This window comes from Triturus cristatus, chromosome 9 (genome assembly GCF_964204655.1).
Source record: "Triturus cristatus chromosome 9, aTriCri1.1, whole genome shotgun sequence".
Lineage (NCBI taxonomy): Eukaryota > Metazoa > Chordata > Amphibia > Caudata > Salamandridae > Triturus > Triturus cristatus.
Genome location: NC_140592.1, coordinates 703,075,104 through 703,094,620, shown reverse-complemented (window position 1 = coordinate 703,094,620; position 19,517 = coordinate 703,075,104). Strand labels below are relative to the sequence as shown.

The window sequence follows — 19,517 nt, the reverse complement described above, 5'->3', positions numbered from 1 at the left end:
TTTTGAAAACCTGCAAGCGGTGTGTAAAGACGCACTTTGTACTTATAGTCCTTGCTTACGAGAAGCAAGGCTGGCAGTAAAAGAGGCACAGTTACTGCCAGCCTTGCCTCTTGTAAGCAAGGACTATACGTACAAAGTGCGTGTTTATGCACCACTTGCAGGTTTTAAAAACACATAAATAAAAGGCCTTGTCATTTATAATAAACAGTGGCTAGGGTGCTTGCAATCTGTACTTAGGTGTAGTTGAAAAATTAGCACTGAGTACGTTCACTCAAGTAGTGACTGAAGGTACATTTGTTTTGAATGAGCACACAAATTGATTGTGGCTATTACTAGAAACTCTTGCATATAAGCAAAACAGGTATACTAGGAAGAATATTTCCCAGGCCTCTTTTTGGAATCATGTCACCCCTCCAATGTCTTAGATTCTTAATTTGAACTCAAGAGGCTCCCTTCATTCTAATCTTTACTGTAAATCTCAACTTCTTTATCCTGTCAACAATTCTTATTACAGTCCCTCTTAGTTCCCCTTTTTCTCCTTTTGTAGCAAATTATTTCTTGCACTCCTTCCATTGCTTTAGTTCCCACCCTTGTCACATATTCCCCTTATCTTCCCATAAATTCACAATTCAGTAATTGTTCGTCCTTCACATTTCAGCAACCTGGTCGCCTCTCTCATTCCTCTCCTCCGCCTGCTTTTCTCCTCCTCCTTCTCATCTTCTCTCCGGTTTCAGAGTTGGTCTTCTACCAATGTTTCTATTTGCTTGCTATCACTGTCATTATAATAGGTTCTTTGTAGGGGATTGCCTTGCACTTCCATGGTGCTTTTGTTGTGCGGCGTGCTTACACCTTCCTGGTTGAGTTGCACCTTTTTAAAATGAAAAAAAAACATTTTCTAATATAGAAATAGAAATCATCTCAAAAAGTGGTTCGAGTGAGCTCAAAGTAAATTTAAAGTGAATATAGTAAATATAGTTCATTGATTCATTTTATGGCATTTATTTTCCTAACCAGAGCACTGTCATACACAGTCCCACTGCCGCAGTTTGCACATTTGTTTACTGTTGCTCCAAAGTGCTACTCTCTCTCTGTGTGTCTCTCTCTTTCTCTCTCTCCCCCAACCCTCTTTGTCGCTCTCTCTCTTCCTTTTTATAAAAGTAACTTTAAAATTACGTAATATTGTTTTTGGAACTTTAATCCTACAGGACGTTCCTGAAGTTGGCGGAATTGTTCGAAAGACTAAGGGTAAGGAGCTGGAATATTTGTGGTTGGCCCATTGCACGCTGGGATCTGAATAGGGACAGTGTTTGTCTTGCCTTGTAGTTATCATGGGTCATACTTTGGTACCAAGACTTCCCAGGGAGCGAAAGGACAGTTTTTCAAGGCTTCTTTTGTCATATACCCTCCCTGCTCAGAAAAATGTTGGGAATTGTAACTTCACTGCTTCAACTGAGAAAATTATCCACAGAAGATCTGCACTAGTGAATTCCATGCACTGAGTTTTACCTTCTCCAGACCTCACCACTTTTATGTCCCTATTATCCACGCAGCCCCTGCAACGCTCTTTCCCCCTAAAAACATAATGGTACCACCGTACTCTACCTCACAACCCCTGTGGTATTTTTTCGTTCCGTGGACTACCCATTTTATGTTGACCCCCAGCGGGCATTGCCTTTCTGGCACAAAAAGCCTCTGGAGTTACCTTTGCTGCGTACCACCTCAGCTATGGGCGTCAAGTATGTTCATTCTGGGTTTCCGTCTGTGAGCTGTAATTGTAAGGCACCTACTCCTGCCTAACTGCGGGAAAGATCTATGGTGCTGCACATGGGGGGGGGGGTGGTCCCCTCTGATTCATCTGCCTATATATGGCTTCAGTCTTTCTTGCACCTCTGCACCCATATTCAAAAGGCAAGAAGGTTTTCTTTGTATTGTACTGTAGCATTTATGTGGCTTCAGCTTCCATTGGGATCCTGGGTACTGTTTCGGAGAGTATGGTTGAAAAGGTCGCTAGTTACTTATGTACCTGGGATATGTTGGGTGAGGTACATGACAAGTGCTGTAAACATGTTGTAATGGAGTCATCCTCATTATATTATTGTGGGAATTTTTTTCATTTTTTTTGTTAGAAGTGCACATTTCACATGATGGCGTCCACAGACCTAGAAACAATAAGGCTTAATCTGCAGCTTACATGTCATTCAAGTGCAAACAACGTCATTACATGAATTGCTATAGGTACCATCATTGTTTTCCATCAATATAATTGGGTGAAAGCAGGCGTTTTTATACAATTCTTTATTCAAAGCTCGTCACACGGCTTGACCCAAAAGAATAGCAATGTGCAGTCTTATTCTCACTTTACAAAACTTCAGAAATCCAGAAATATGTGTTGGAAGGAAACAGAACCCTGATAGGCTGCAAGATACGGCAAGATAACCTAAATCATAGCCAATTGCAACCAAATAAAGAGCTGCTCAACCTATACTTGTAAGTAGAGACCCATAAAATACCTCACTCACTCTTCTAACATAAGTACCATAGTTCCCCTTGTGATCTCAAAGTTGGATTGCCTGAGACACCCCACGCCCACCCCATGCTCCACCTGCAGCATCTCTCTAACTGGATGCCTCAGCATCTCCCCCATCGGAAGCTTCTGATGAGCTCAGGTCACATATTCCAGAAATGCCCACACATTTACGAATGGGGCCAGGGCCCAACTTAATCTTCCCCTGTGTTTCTATTTAAGTGTGTAATGGGGTCTATTTTGTTTCAAACTTAAGGACCTTATCTTCAATAGAGGCAGTTCATTTTTCCATTGCGTATAGTGACCAAACCTTGATTCTCCACAGTTGTGCTGATGGGGTTCTACTGTGAGCGATTGTGAACCGAGCAGCAATAAACAGGTGTGTTATGAGTTTCCCCTGAGCATGGTAAGAGGATAGTTTGAGTTCTCTCCAGTGCCACATAGCACTATAGTTGTAGGGTCTAGCCTAGCTCCAAGCTTGTTATCTCTTTTATGTACAATGTTTTGGCCTCCAAAATGGTTGGACCTATCTGCAGAACCACCACATATGTGACATAGTACTTTTCTCACTCTTGCATCACCAGCACTTCGGAGACAAACCAAAAATGTTCGCCAAGCGGACGGGGTCAGGTGGTGTTCTCTTAAGCATGAAGCACTGCATTGAACGTGAGAACAGATGCAGTCGCACAAGCGAATACTGACTATGTTTAGTATAGTTATTTTCATGGAAAAGAAGGTGCCATTGATGAGGATCAGTACATCCCTATGAGATATGCAGGTCTTTCACAGAGTAAAACAGAGGTCATATTGCTGGAGGCACGGTTAAGCAACTAGAGAATACAGTGTGGGGTTCATTCATGAGCGACATAGACCAAAACCCTAGAGGCACAACTAAGTAACCAGAGAGTATTATGTTGATTTACCCAGTAATGGCAGAGGCCCTACTCCAGGAGACAGAGTTAAGCCACCAGAGAATTCTGTAAGGGATCCACTTCTTCGGCAGCAGAAGCCCAGTCCCTGGACACACTAAATAAGCAGAGTTTAATGCATAGAGTCCAAACAGGAATGGCAGAGGAGAACACAATAGACAACCATCCCTAGCAATGGAGAGTCAAGGTAGGACAGCTCTGGACCAATTGTGATAAGTGGACTGTGAGGTCTATTCAGGAGAGTCTAAGCCTTTTTTGGTGGTGACAACAAGGTAAACACAAGGAGATGATGGCCGGTGCGCTGAAACTTTTCAGACACTCGCCCCCAGTCACAGATCTGGGTTGAATCCATCATCGTTCTTTAGCTCACTTCGCCACCACAGTTCAGACATAGCTTAATGCAAATCAGTCTTGACCCTATGCCTCATGGGAACAGTCCAGCCCGAACTGCCAAGCCATGTCTTGCCTGGACCGGAAACAAGCATCCTGGGACCGGTTTCAGGTTAACAGCCCTCATCAGCCAGGCTAGCTCGAATCCAGTGGCAAAGTGAGCAAGGGACCCACGTCTGGGCATACCTTGCCAACTTAGGGCAAACAAAGCAAACACAAGGAGATGATGGACAGAGCGCTGAAACTTTTCAGACACTCACCCCCAGTCACAGATATGGGTTGAATCCATCATCGTTCTTTAGCTCACTTCGCCACCACAGTTCAGGCATAGCTTAATGCAAATCAGTCTTGACCCTATGCCTCATGGGAACAGTCCAGCCCGAACTGCCAAGCCATGTCTTGCCTGGACCGGAAACAAGCATCCTGGGACCGGTTTCAGGTTAACAGCCCTCATCAGCCAGGCTAGCTCGAATCCAGTGGCAAAGTGAGCAAGGGACCCACGTCTGGGCATACCTTGCCAACTTAGGGCAAACAAAGCAAACACAAGGAGATGATGGACAGAGCGCTGAAACTTTTCAGACACTCACCCCCAGTCACAGATATGGGTTGAATCCATCATCGTTCTTGAGCTCACTTCGCCACCCCAGTTCAGACATAGCTATATGCAAATCAGTCTTGACCATGTGCCTCATGGGAACAGTCCAACCCAAACTGCCACACCATGTCTTCCCTGGACCGGAAACAAGCATCCTGTGACCGGTTTCGTGTTAACAGCCCTCATCAGCCAGGCTAGCTTGAATCCAGTGGCAAAGTGAGCAAAGGGCCCTCGTCTGGGCATACCCTGCCAACAAGGTAACCATAGAGAGACGGTACTATTTGTCATTCTCTGTAATAAATATATTTAGGTTATTGAATAGTATACAGGATGTTGGGGGGCAGAACGAGAAGTAAGGGGAGTTAAACATGCCAGGGTTCGGCCCCCAGGGCATTTCCAAACCCAAAGAGAGAAGACACCATAGGCTTGCACTCTTATCCTCTCTATCTTTTGCTGGGAAGCTAAGGCAGGATGTCCCTGCAGAAGAGGTTAAGTAGGACCTGGTGGGAACAGAACAGCAACCAAAAAGTGGTACCTGACCTGAGTGAGACCTAAGGGTATATGCGAGAGACTCGGGTAAGATACTACGATCAAAACACAGGGGTAGGTTCTGCAGGCTACCATAGGTCAGAGCTCAAGAGTTTTAAGGCCAGCAAAATGTTGCAATTCTCTACATACTCCATACTCAGTAAGTAGGAAATCACAACAATTTATTTAAAAGTGTGACCAATCAACTTGAGTCAGGGGTACAGTGCAGGAAACGTTTCAAATAATCTTTTGCATACACTCAGCATTTCCTTATCCCTTCCGTTGTTTCCCATTTCCATTTCCCCTCTCTTTGTTCTCTGCATTTTTCAGTAGCCATTTTATTTTTTCTATCACTTGTTTTACTCGTTGTTTCTATATCTTCAGCAGTAGACTTATTTCCTTTGGCACTTTCTTGCTTTTTGCCTATGTTTCTCATATCTTAGTTTCCTCTGCCATAGTTCTCATCTTTTCTCCATCCCCACATTCTCATTCAACTCTTCACTTTCTAATACTGCTTTCCTTGTGTGAGATTCCCTGCAGTCTTGTTGCCCACTCACACTGATACTGTTTTCTCCGCTTCTGCGTCCCAGAAATTAGAAGGACGGATGGCATCTGATGAAGACCTCAAGCTAACCGATCTGTTGAAATACTACATGCGGGACTCCCAAGCTGCTAAGGTACAATCTATGTTGTCTTGCATGGGGTGGTACTAATAGAGAGAAAGGGATGTTGAGTGAACTAATTCAATGCAATTACATGGAAGGGAGTGTAAACTAACTTCAGCCAGCATTTCAGATGGCAAACCAGATAGATGTAGTAATCCTAAGGCATGTCCATCAAGGGCCAGTGTGCTGCCACAGTGATGCAGTGCATTTATCTTAAATCCTGGGTGGGCTCTGGTACTGTAAGGTGTACAGGTGAAACACCTGATTGTAGAGTGCACTGTTCCGAATGAACTGAAGGTTCAAATTGTTGGTCAGTAAATACAAATTTTGTAACCTAGAAAAATAATCCAAAGTCTTTTTGCATGTATTTGTTGTTTATACACATTAACATAAAAATAAAAATAACATCATGTATGAAATCAACATGTTAATAACAATAGCAATATCTTTTTGCTGAAAGCTTACATTGTTATACAATTATAATTGAAATCATTGTTTTTTTAGAACATGTACAGAAACAATATGTTATAAGTCACATTGCTGCGAATAACATTATTCAAGAACTATTTTTTTTCAAAGTCAAAATTTTGCTTTATTCGGTTAAAATTTAAAACCATCAAAGCACATAACAGAAAACAAGATAGAGGTCAATGCATTACAGAAAAATTAATAACACAAATAATAAATACAAAACAGGTTGGCGCAATGTACAATAAAATAACACTTAGAGTAATTTCATTCTTGAAGTTAAAAACATAATCGTTATCAGGTAGCTATGTCAACTGGGCCCTATTTCTGACTCTCAGGGCACCCACTAAAAAGCAGGCAACACCAAAACAAATCAGTGGAGATTCCAACATCTGTAAATAAGCCAATGCGGGCCTGACTTGCTTAAATTGGCAGTTTTTTAAAATTGGCAAGATGTATTTTTTCCGCTGTACAGAGTAAAATTTACAGAAAAATATCATGTGCAACAAATTTTGTTCAGAAATATTGTCGCAGGGACAGGACCCCAGAGTTCCCTCTTTAAAAAATCCTTTTGGGTAAGCCAGGAGCCAGGGAAGCAAACCATGCTTAAATCTTATTAGCAAAAACATATGGAAAGGTTTGTTAATGTAGGTTAGGTAGGGCTGAATCTTGTTCCCTAAGCTCAACATCACAAACCTCCTCACTGTCGGTTTCCCTAGCTCAACACTTTCTCTTGACAACATTGCTTTTAACAAAAATTGGGACTTAATGGCTTTAATTTGCTCTTTACTAATCACACAAGGACTAGAAAACAGTTCCGAACACCCTAGTGAAGTCAAATTATTTTTAATGTAGTTTAACCAGGGGATAGACAAGGCTTTTTCCAAGGTCAGACAGTCCTGAATAATTTGTTGGTTTAGGTTTGGTGGTTCTTGTGCCCAAACCCTCAGCCAACCTAATAACGGGGCCACTGCTATCTGATCACTAATATAACCCATCCCTAAGTCCTCATGAATATTAAAAGTAGGGGCAGAGGGGGGTAAAGACAGCAGTTTCCGAAAGAAATTGTTTTCAACTGTTTGAATATTCGGAGAAGCCTTGTAACCCCAGACCTCGCTACCATAGAGTGCCATGGGCAAACACTTCGCACTGTATATTTTTAATAAAGCAGGAAGTGGTTTACAGCCTAAGCGTTTTGCGAAGCCCAATAAAGCACCTGTGGCACTAGCTAAGATGTTCCTTTTTTGAGCACGTTGTGTAACCCAAGAGGCTCTGTCGTCAAATGTAACCCCAAGGTATGGGAACGTCTGGACTTTCGTTAATTCCTGCCCATTGCAGAAGAATTTTACCCTTTTTGCTTTCCCTGAACCAATCGACATAGAATGTGATTTTTTAAAATTAACTAATAAGTCTAAAGAGACCATAAAATCATAAAATCCGTTTAAAAGAGCTTGCAATCCTCTCGCGGTTCTGGCCAACAAAACTGTGTCGTCCGCGTATAGTAAAGCAGGAATCATTTTTGAACCTATTTTCGGGGTGTCCTTAGAGAACGTATTCAGGACCGGGCCCAAATTATTGATGTAAAGCGAGAAGAGCAGGGGAGCAAGAATGCACCCCTGTCTTACTCCCCGCCTTACCTGCCAGGCATCAGTCTGGCTTCCATCATCCCTATATCGGACGACTGCGGTTGTGTCGTTGTGGATTACAGCCAGGAAAGATACCAAAACCGGGTCAAGCCCCAAACCGGCTAATAATGCCCATAATTTTTGCCGATTTACAAGGTCGAAAGCGGTGGACAAATCCATAAAAGCTAAGTGGAGGTCCCCTTGCTTAACGACTGTATATTTTCCAATAATAAGGTGTAAATTGAGGCATTGGCCCACTGTGCCCCTTCCCTGTCTAAAACCATATTGTAGTTCAGAAATAATGGAATGCTCCTCCAACCACATAGTTAGGCGAGCAAGAACTACTTTACCCATGACTTTCATTGCAGAATCGAGGAGAGAGATAGGCCGGTAGCACGCCGGATCATCTCTTGAACCTTTTTTAAAAAGTGGGACAATAACGGCTTTTGCCCAAGATCTAGGTGCACCGACCTCAGAAGCTGCGTTAAAAACACAAGTTAAAATTTTCGCCCAAAACTGCGGGTCTGCCTTATAAAGGTCCGCTGGGACACCGTCCGGACCAGGTGCTTTACCAGACGCCGTGGCCTCGATGGCTTCCCGGACTTCCTCCTCCTTAAAAATAATTCTTGAAGCTAACATAAAATCCACGTAATTTATCGGATTGGCTTCTTGTATCTCCGAATAGAGGCCGCTGAAGTGAACCACCCATTTATCTGGTGGAATAAGACATTCTTTGATGGTATTTTCCGTCTCATTAAAGAGGGGACTATTTATCACTTTCCAAAACTGGCTACTATTTTTCTGTAAACTAGCATCCGTCAAATCATCCCATGCCTTGAACTTAAGCTCACGTTTCCTATCCTTTATTGCTTTTTTATAACATTTCCTTGCCTCTGTTATCTTACTGGGGGTGCTCCCAGGTTCTTTAAGTATCAGTAAGAGAGCAGAGTGAGCACTAGAACAGGCATGGTCAAACCAGTTTTTAAACTTCTTAGGTTTTGGTTTGCCATGGGAGGTGAGACTCCCCTCTACGTGTTTGGTGATTCTGTCGAAAGCATCCAGAATCACTGTCGGTTCCGCCCCTAAAGAAAGACACAAGCTGAAATCCTCTGTATTACTTTCATATAAATTGACGAGGAAATCAGCCGGGGTAATGACATCCCATCTAAGTCGTCTACCCTGATTTGAAGGCTCGAGGTTTAGGTTAGAAATCAGAGGCTGCATAACATCTTTCCTCAAAGCCTTAACTTTGATTTCCAGTGTTAGTGGGTTATGGTCACTTAGGCCATTTTGTGTAACCTGGAACGTGCCCAATAAATTGAACATGTTACGTGGTACAAAAATATAATCAATTGTACTACCGTGGCCATGACCAGTAAAGGTATGAACCGGGTCCGACAAGTCTTGAACCGGCATATAGAGATAATGAGACGAAACTATATTCTCTAAAAAGATCCCGCCTTTAGAATGCTCAAAGTGGATCATTTCATTAGGGCAAAAATCTTGAAAATTATTTAAACAACAATTAAAATAACATAAGTGTATGTTAAAATCGCCAAAAAGTAAAAGAAAATAAGGTTTTTCATTCAATGCATCAAACTCATCCAAGAAACTGAGTAGTGCTTTGAGGTGTTCCAGTTCTTCCGTCCTAGTAAATGAATTGTAAAAATTCACCACCAAAAATGATGGCAGGTTAACACAATCCATTTTCACTGCTAAGATATGAGGAGAGTTAGTTGGTAATAACTCAATGTTATAACGAAGCTTTAGGCTGAATAATAGCAGGAGGCCCCCTCGTGGTCTGCCCATTACCGAGGGTGTAGCGTATTTAATAAAGGATTGGTAGCCATCTATAAAAAAAGGATCTTTAACCTCCCATGTTTCTTGTAAAGCAATAATATGATGGGAGGAAAGAAAAGCCAACCAATTTTGATTACCTCGTTTAGACCGAAGGCCGATTATGTTCCAAGATAATGCAGAAATTAGATCTGCGGCTGGAAGGTCCGTTACATGCCCTTGATCCTTAGTTAAAGTAACAACCCGGTCAGATAAACAAGGTAATGAAGCAACCACTACCCCGTTCAAAGGTAAGTCCACGCCCACGGTTTCCCCCTTAAAAATGGGTGCAATTCCATTCTCGACTGCAACCTCGGTTTGTAATAACAAGTTGTTAACTAATACAGTAGAAGGGGCATTATTCGCCGTAACAGGAAACCCAGCAGATAAAGGCTCACAAGAAATAGAAACGTCTAAATTAAAAACCTCGTTATTATTTAAATGAGCTCCATTATCACTAAGTCAATCATTAGTATCTAGAGAGCTAAGGGCTTCAAATCTATTTGATAACAACAAGGGATTGCTGGTGGGAGCATACTGAAGGGTACACTCTCTCTGTCTGCCCTGCCCTACAGGAATTGGTGGGTAGAAAAAGCCCAGTGGAAGAATGTTAATGCGGTCCTGATGAATCCTAATAGACCCTGCTTGTCTAAAAATATGATCAACAATATCAGGGGTACTAAAATTCACCACAACACAATCACCACTCAGAGACTTATTAGATTTCCCCACCCACGGGATCCTTCTCACCATTTTAAAACAATCATAGAGGTGACTCCCCAGGACTGTTTTTCCTGCCAAAAAATGAAGGGCTTTGTTCTTCAAAGTAGACCAGTGCTCTTCTTTACCATCACTGGTCTTTGGGACGTTGGCCAAGATAACGGTATAAGGGCAGGCTTCTGGGGGCAGATTTAATGAGCGAACCTCATGTACCAAAGGACCTTGAACTCTTCGGGTTTCGTTAATATCCCTCGAACCTGAAGTAATACCGTTAATACTCGGGGCAGGTGGTAAGGGGATTGCTGGTCTTGCAACAGTGGTTGCCAAAGTGTCAATTAAATCCGCTACTCTAGTAGTAATCTCGCCAAGGGGTAATACATCAGAGGGATTAGACTTTGATGCAGCAGCGCTTTGAACAGTAATATGGCGCTCAATAAGAGTAAGTCTATTATCAATCTCGGTAAGTCTATCCAAGACTGGGGATATACACCTACTCAATCGTTCATCAAGCTGCTTAATTACATCCGCTAGCATATCTCTAAAAATGACAGCCCCCCCCTGGGCGACAGACTCTATATCACTAATGCCTGGGTGAAAAGTGGCCTCGACCACCGGACTCTCTACTGCGTGAGCCACCCCCTTAAAAGGATCCTTATTTCTAGATTGCTTAGCATGTTGACAAGGACCTTTAGGAGCGTGAGTGGCTTTCCTCTTCCCTTTAGAAACTTTAACATGGGCCACAGAGGAGGTTTTTGGCTGCCTGGTGCGTAAAACTGGAGGGGAGAGAGAAGGGGAAGGACTGGACATAATCAGTGATGATTGAACGCTGGGATGATAGAATTCTGGTGCAGCCCCGGGGGAAATAGAATGTGAAGTCCCAGCGGGAGCAGCCAACAAAGGTTGAGAGAGGGGCTCTAGTGACAACCTTTTTTCCACCGACTCAATTTCTTTTGAAACAACATGTTCAACTTTTTTCAAAAAGGCGTCTAAAGTTCCAGACCCTCCCACTATCTGCGCCTTGTTGAGGTTCTTAGCCATAACTTATGGTGGACAAACAAATAGCACGAGAATCTTGTGATCACCTTTCACGCCACCCGCCGAATCAACCCAACATTAGTCTTACACAACTGTATATGACAGCCCCTAATCCGTATAATGTTCTCGCAGGTTAGAGGGGTGGCCCAGCTCAGCCCTGTCCAGCCCCGGACGGCCACAGACGGCCCGCCCTTTGCCCGGGCTTCGCCCGGCGCCGCCCGCGCGCGTCCCGCGATACGGGAGGAGCGTCGCGCTTTTATGCGCCTCCGGGCGCAAGGCACTCTGGGGGCTGTGGTCTCCGGTCTCCGGCCGCGAGAGCTGGTGATGGCGGCGGGGAGACACACGGAGAAACGAGGAAGTCCCCGGTAGTGGCGTCAGCAACAGCAGCCCCAAAACACGAGGGAAGGCTCTCCAGCAGGTAGGCAGCGTTTGGTTTAAGCAGGGTTCCCGCTCTGTTTTACGAGCGTCGCGCTTTTATGCGCCTCCGGGCGCAAAGCACTCTGGGGGCTGTGGTCTCCGGTCTCCGGCCGCGAGAGCTGGTGATGGCGGCGGGGAGACACACGGAGAAACGAGGAAGTCCCCGGTAGTGGCGTCAGCAACAGCAGCCCCAAAACACGAGGGAAGGCTCTCCAGCAGGTAGGCAGCGTTTGGTTTAAGCAGGGTTCCCGCTCTGTTTTACGAGCGTCGCGCTTTTATGCGCCTCCGGGCGCAAGGCACTCTGGGGGCTGTGGTCTCCGGTCTCCGGCCGCGAGAGCTGGTGATGGCGGCGGGGAGACACACGGAGAAACGAGGAAGTCCCCGGTAGTGGCGTCAGCAACAGCAGCCCCAAAACACGAGGGAAGGCTCTCCAGCAGGTAGGCAGCGTTTGGTTTAAGCAGGGTTCCCGCTCTGTTTTACGAGCGTCGCGCTTTTATGCGCCTCCGGGCGCAAAGCACTCTGGGGGCTGTGGTCTCCGGTCTCCGGCCGCGAGAGCTGGTGATGGCGGCGGGGAGACACACGGAGAAACGAGGAAGTCCCCGGTAGTGGCGTCAGCAACAGCAGCCCCAAAACACGAGGGAAGGCTCTCCAGCAGGTAGGCAGCGTTTGGTTTAAGCAGGGTTCCCAAGAACTATTATTAGATGGACGTTGCAAAATTATCAATTAGCCCAATGCATTTCGGGACTCGCAGGTCCCTTCTTCAGGGAAGAAACTCTGTAAATGAAAGAATAAACGCAGTTACTCCTAGGATTGTGGTATTATTAGTGAATATTAGTGTGAACCAATAAAAAATGGTGGAATCCATGTCCAGGGAATTTATAACATGCTTATGGACCTCCAAGGTGTCAGTTAAAAGCGTGAGTAGGAGAAGGTGCAAAACCGTATTGGTCACCGTAAATATGACAGGTAAAGAAAGGCCAAGTAGTGCAAAAAAATGTGGAAATGTGTGGGATATAGAAGAAAAAAACGGAATGATTGTGATGATGAACGAAAGAAAAGAAAAAAGACCGGCTGATATGAGAAAGACAAGCAGATACCTTTTGAGTAAAAAACTGTGCTAAGCAGAACTGATGTCAACCTACGAAAAAAAATGGAATACATGGATAATAAATCTGCTGCCCATTATCTAAGCAGTCCTTCTGTGGTAATGTGAGATAGATGCATGTAAACACTCACCGGGGATGCCGGTGACGTTGCGTTAGCTGTAGCAATACTGGGTGAAATCCATCCCGCCTGAATGGTTTGAGGGAACAGTGTACAATGCAAAATCTGCCATGCAAGAGAAAATACTGGAGTGAACCTAATGGTAAAGAGGTTGTGAGCGACAAGAAACCCGCGATAATAAGTTCTTACCGTTCGAGTAGAGGATGAAAGCGCGCAGTGGCGTTCAAGAATAGCTCGTTTGAGAAAACTGTTGGTGCTGACAACAAAATTAACGGAGGCGAATACGTTCAGTTGGAGCTTTTCAAAAATCGCTGCAGTCTAACATGCCTGTGTGGCAAATAAAGGGGGTATATAAGAAGCTAATAATAATGTGAAGAGTGGCAAATGCACATGAAATTCCAGGGAATAATCGCTTACCGTATCTGGAAGGGCAAACGTTTGAAACCGATAAGTGCTTCTCGGTAATCCCTCGATGATGAGGAAATAGTTTGGAATATGGCCGCTCGCGTTGTAGTGAGCTAAAAAGGGGACTGGCAGGTCAATGGGCGATGGTGGTATTGTGGGAAATGTGGTCCGCGTAAAAACAGAAATGCGGAAATAATAGAGGAAAAAACGAAGGGTGTAAAGAAAAGGTGAATATATGGAGATTATAAATGAGATACGAACAAAAAATTAAATTTATGCGGAGTATCGAGGAAGACAGAACTTAACCTGTGGATGGAGGGAATTAAGATGCGAAAATGGAACCCTAATGTATAAAAACAGAAAAAGAAGAAACTATGTGAACATATCATAGTGGAAAAAATAGTGAAATATAGAGTGTGATAGTTAACGAAAGGAAAAAATAAGGAATGTTAGTGAATATAAGCATCAGCATTTTTAAGCCAAAGTTGCTTAATAATGCAAAATAAATTATATACAAAAGTGGTTTTGTGATATAAAAATAGAAGAAAGCCAATTGGTGTTGGCCAAATGAACAAGCCTCCTAAGTGGAATTTCTTAGTAGTTTGAGGTTCACTGTATGAAATGATTGTCTCTCCAGATCAATAAAGTTCATAAAAAACAAGACATTTCCATCTTATCATTGAGGCCCTTGGGCGTTAAAGTCTGTAGGAAATCAATCCAAAATATTTCCCTTTGTAACAGTTTCTTATTGTTGTCAAATAAAATAAATGTTTGGGAACAACCTCGACTATTTGTGCTCTGAGTTGGGATATAGTGTGTTTAGCTTCTGTCCAATGGACAGCTACACTAGCGATTTTATTGCCTGTGCGGATAGTGCTTTTGTGTTCGGTAAGACGTACTTTAAATTTGCGCTCTGTTTTGCCTATATATGCCATACCGCATGGACATTTCAGACAATAAATTATGTTCGAGGTATTGCAATCGGCTGTATGTTTCAGCTTAATACTGTGTCCAGTAACAGGATGTGTGAGTGTGTTGCCCACAATGATATTGTTGCAATGTGTGCAGTTGTGACATTGTGTTGTGCCTTTTGGAGTTTGCTTAATTGAAGGTCTGGCAGACGTGTTGATCAGTTCTTGCAAATCGTGTCCCCGAGTATACGAGAATGTGGGTTTTTCTTTAAAAACTCCATTGAAGTCAGGCTCATTTTGTAAAAGCTCCCATCTTTTGGTGATAATTTGTTTGATACGATGAGAATTTGTGGAAAACTTGGATACAAAAGTAGGTGTGGATTTGTGCGTTTTGACATTCCCAGTAAGTAGTGATTGCCGATCCTTATTTACTAATCTGAAAATACATTTGTCAATAACATCAACAGGATATCCTCGTTGTTCGAATCGTTGTTTGTATTGTTGAATCTTCGAGATGGATGTTTCTGGTTCAGAGCAAATCCGTTTGATCCTGAGGAATTGAAAGTAAAGTAAATTGGAGATGAGGCTCCTTGGATGGAAACTAGTAAATTGTAGGGTGCTGTTTCTATCCGTTTGTTTCATGAAGATTTCTGTAGTTAATTTCTGCTTCGTGTAATCCTTTTTGATTAAAACGTCTAAGAAATTGACTTGATGATGGCTGACATTATGTGTGAATTGGATTCTGGGGTTCTTTGTATTGAGTTGATCAATTAAACTCTCCAATTTTGTGAGCGGTTGTGACCAAATTAAAAAAAATTCATCTATGTATCTGTTGTTTTGTATCAATCCTTCAGTCCAGTTCTCATCGGTAAGTATAAAATCATTTTCAAATTTGGACATAAAGATGTTAGCGTATGTGGGTGCACCGGAAAAACCCATGGAAGTTCCAGTGAGTTGTCCCAAAAAGTTGTTGTCTTTCCATGAGAAATAGCTATTGTAAAGGCAAAACGACAAAAGTTTGAGTAAGAATACGCAGAATTCTTGTGGTAAATCCATTTGTAATAAAGCCCATTCTGTGGCTTCCAAACCTTGTGCATGTGCTATGGAAGTATAAAGTGTGGTTACATCTATTGTGCAGAGTATCCAATCCTCCCGGAAGAAAGGCGAAATGACCTCAAGCTTATTTAAAAAATCTGTGGTGTCTTTGGTGTAGGAACACCATCCTTGTACAAATTTTTGAAAGTAATGGTCAAGCAACCTTCCTATGGGGTCTGGTACTGCAATAGGGATACAAACCACTTCAACTCAAGGTCTTCTAGGGGAGAGTGGTTGGTCACTCCTCCTCGTATGGTGGGGGAGTAGGATTTATTGCCTATGATTCTTTTCACCTTTCAGCACTTACCCTTCCTGAATCTGACTAAGTCGAATTGTTAAGAATTAGTTCACCTTTTTAGCATCTTTTTCAGTGTCATATATTTTAGCAGAAGTATTCTGGTCAAGTTGAGAATATTAAGTCTGCCTGAAAGACGCTCTCGCCTGTAGGGATTCATTTATGATACAACTGCTAAAATCAGAGATCAATTTCTGGAATACTCTGGTTGTCAGAATATTAGCTGATGATGATACGTTAGTGAAACATTTGGCACAGATCCAACTACAGTTTGAACTTCAGACTACTATGGAATAAAAAGCAGAAGTGAGCTCATTTATTAAGCAATTTGTAGTAAATACGCTAGAGGCAAAGCATTCATACAGGTAGGATTTATTCCTGAACCTACACGGTTGTGGAGGCACGCAGTTAACGTTACCTCCACCAGCAACAACTCATACAGTCGTATTTCAAAGCAAAACATTCTCGGAATCAAACCGTTCTATGGGCACACAGAGTAACATAAGAACACTCCAACAGAATGTACACCCTATCATTCTACAAGAACAATGAAACATAAAGTTGCATGCACAGTACATGTAATTTATAAACATTTTCTACCAATACTACAGAATTGCATGTTACACAATATCAGGGCGACCCTTCTCCTGAAGTATTCAAAGACTTTATCAAATGCCCATTGTCACTGCTTTCTTCACGATATCATTAAAAACCCCTTCAATCAACCCCACAGTAGAATGTGGATATGTTATTGTTAAATAAAAAAACACTTGAACCACATGAAGTGAGCAGATCATTCAGCATTCTTCAGTACTCCTCTGTACCTAAAAACCTTGAAAAAAAAGGGCACGATTCAGATACCTGCGTTCCCAGAGGACCATGCAGTACATATAGTCTAACCAGTGCTTAATTTGTGCCAGTGCTTTCCTGTGCTCAGCACCGGCACTTAATTGCCAGCACTGGGGCTTATGACTGTCTGCCACGTGGTAGTGCTGTCTGCCAATGTAGGTACAAGCACAACAACTTCTGTTTATTATTTCAATTTCAATTTCCAATTATTAGCATTCGCCTCCAAAGCCATTCTTATAGCTTTGGGGGCCTGTAATAGTATGAATTGTCACACTTTTAAGAGTGTGATGATTAGTAGTGTGTTGGTGCTGTCATTGGCAGTGCTGCCAGGGGCAACGGATGATGCAAGCTCTAGTGTCCTCCTGTCAAGAGCCCCGGCACTACGTTTTTTACAAATTAAGCACTGACTAACTAACAGTTTTTGTTCCACCCCGACAAAGCCACAGAGGCAACCCTGCTAGGTGTGCAAGTCGTCTTTTAGAATGTCATGAACAAGGAGTGACCTGCGTAGTTGATTCTTTTAGACCTATCACTTGCATTTGATTCCATTGGCTAGAATGTGAGTCTGCAGGTGTATCTGAACTGGCTTGTGAATGGTTTAGATACTTTCTATCTAACAGACCGTCCAAGATATGTCTCAGGAGATCATCTCCTACACAAGATGCTGAACTCTGTGGTGTCCTACAGAGTTCATGTTTGTCTCCATCATTGTTTAATATATGAGCACAGCCGTCACATCTCCTGCTTTACACTCGGGCAGTCAGCTTTTCAGATTTCCCAAGTGACACAAAAATAATGCTCAAAGTGTCTAATGACCCTAAAGCTGATAAGTGATGCTTTATAAAAGGCTTTAGATGGGAACATGGTTAATATTTATTTTCCACTTCGTAATAAAAGTAAAAAAGAGTTTGTATTTTTCATGAGTCAAATGTTAGAGCATCAAGGGAAACTGGTAAAACATTTGAATTAGGACGACAAATTTAAAACCTGTTGCTAAGAGAAAAACTCTGGGAGTCATTTGTTGGGGCCAGATGTAGGAACATATTTTTCCATAGTCACTGAATGTGTAAAACCCTTTGATACATCTGGCACTTGAAGTCAATGGCTAAGAAGCTCCATGGTAATTCTGTCATTGTCAAGTCACAATACCACATTAAACTACTTCATCTCAGTCGTCCTCTCCATTCTGAATGTCACAGAGGCTTAAATGCAACAGTTGTTGTTGGGTCAAAATTAGATTATTGTAACTCATTTTTGTCAACTACCAAAGGAACATTCATAAGTTACAGGTATTCAAAATAAAGCTGATTGAACGATGGTTGACATATGCAAGAAGAAACACATCTCCCCTATCATGAAAAGTTGGTTGTTGCCTTTTCAGACCATCTTCATTTTAAGACCTTAATTCTGGTTTACAAAGTAGTACCTGATGGCAGCTCCCCTCTTACTTGGAACATTTTTCATTTAATTTCATTTATTATCTTTATTCGGTTCACATAAAGGAAGCCATAATAGTGCACAGTAAAAATAGAATTTTTAAAACAGTATCTCAATTCACAAAGCTCAATAGCAAAGCGTGGGAGTTTTGAGAAGCAGCACTCTTTGAACCTAAAAACAAAAACCTACTTAATGGTCCGCCATGTTAGTGATGAAAATAACCTAGCGCCACTATCACGTATAAAATACAGTTTACTCTTTTCTGCTATGGGGGTGCCCTTAAAAATTCCTTTTAAAATTCAGAAACCACTAAATCTAACATTAGAATGGTTAAACTTCATTACAATATACTTTAAACCAACTGTAGGCCATTTCCAGTCTGTGTTCATTGACGTACGTGCCCGAACTGAAGTTTTCAGAAACCCCCACACATAAAAGATGTTTTCATCATCAGCGAGTAGCAGCAACTTCCTGTATTCTTCTCTGTAGTCTCTGGTGGCAAGCCTTTTAATTAAGGGAAGTAAAATTATTTTAGTGTAAATAGAGTAAAAACCACAGAAGAATACATAATGTAGCATGGATTGGACTGATCTTCGATTACATGGGCAGGGGGTGGAGTCCAAATTTGCCTGAAATCCTAAGGGGAAGCATAACATATATTTCACTGTATCCGCCTTAAAACGGAACAACAGACATCTCTCCCATCGCCCCAAAGGTTTTGTTAGATACATCGCCATTAATCTGTCTACTCCTAAATTCATATATGCTGCTACACATGCCTTTAAGACCTCAGTTGCCAATCTGTCAGCCTTGCGAGAATTGTACAGAGCCCTTTGAAGCTCCTTTTTACTAACGTTTGGTGGTCCTTTGGGGTTTTTAAAAAGGGTGATGGTATCCTACTTTCCGTAAGCGAGATTCCACAGTTGCCAGCCATGGGATACTTTTGCCTTTTTAACAGAAGAGACAGTCTCGAATAATATCTATGGTGAGACTTGCCTCTGTGTTCCTCCATACAGCGAGCGGCAATAGTAGGGGTCGGACGTATAGGTAATCCTCAATGAATGGTATATTCAATTCACTTTGGGAAATAAAATCAGATGTAAAGATAGGCACCCCTACAACTCTTCTACAAAACCTGTGTTCTTCCACTTGAATTGAATTACACTTGTTAATGCCCCATACCTTTGCCCCATATCTGACTATTGGTCTGCACTGCATTTTAAAAATCTGCAGGAGAGGAAGGAGAGCTCCTCCCTTCCTTGGCTGCGCAAACTAAGCAGCAAATTAACTGCTCTTGATAATTTATTGCTGCTTTGTGCGACATGTTCGGTCCATGAGCCATTATCTGTGAACGTTATTCCCAGATATGAAAAAGTGTGAGTGCATTTTTGAGAGGCCCCCCCCACCTTAAGTGTTTCCAGCTCGGTTTTTCCGGGCACAGGTCATTATATAGGCTTTATTAAAATTGGTGTGTGGATCTAGGGATTTCATAAAATTTACAAATCCAAACACTAACTGTTGTAGAGCCCTTGGGGTAGGTGCCATTAAAACTGCATCGTCCCCATACAA

At 42.5% G+C, this 19,517-nt stretch overlaps 1 protein-coding gene across 2 annotated transcripts in view; it reads left to right on the top strand.

Moving 5' to 3' along the window:
• The window catches only part of SNX32 (sorting nexin 32), a 288,534-nt gene that overhangs the window by 161,709 nt on the left and 107,308 nt on the right, over positions 1 to 19,517 (top strand). For both annotated transcript variants that reach the window (XM_085625843.1, XM_085625844.1), the window contains exons 9-10: positions 1,206 to 1,245; positions 5,557 to 5,643. In XM_085625843.1, the coding sequence (XP_085481969.1) occupies positions 1,206 to 1,245; positions 5,557 to 5,643 (127 nt within the window). The remainder of the gene's footprint in view (positions 1 to 1,205; positions 1,246 to 5,556; positions 5,644 to 19,517) is intronic.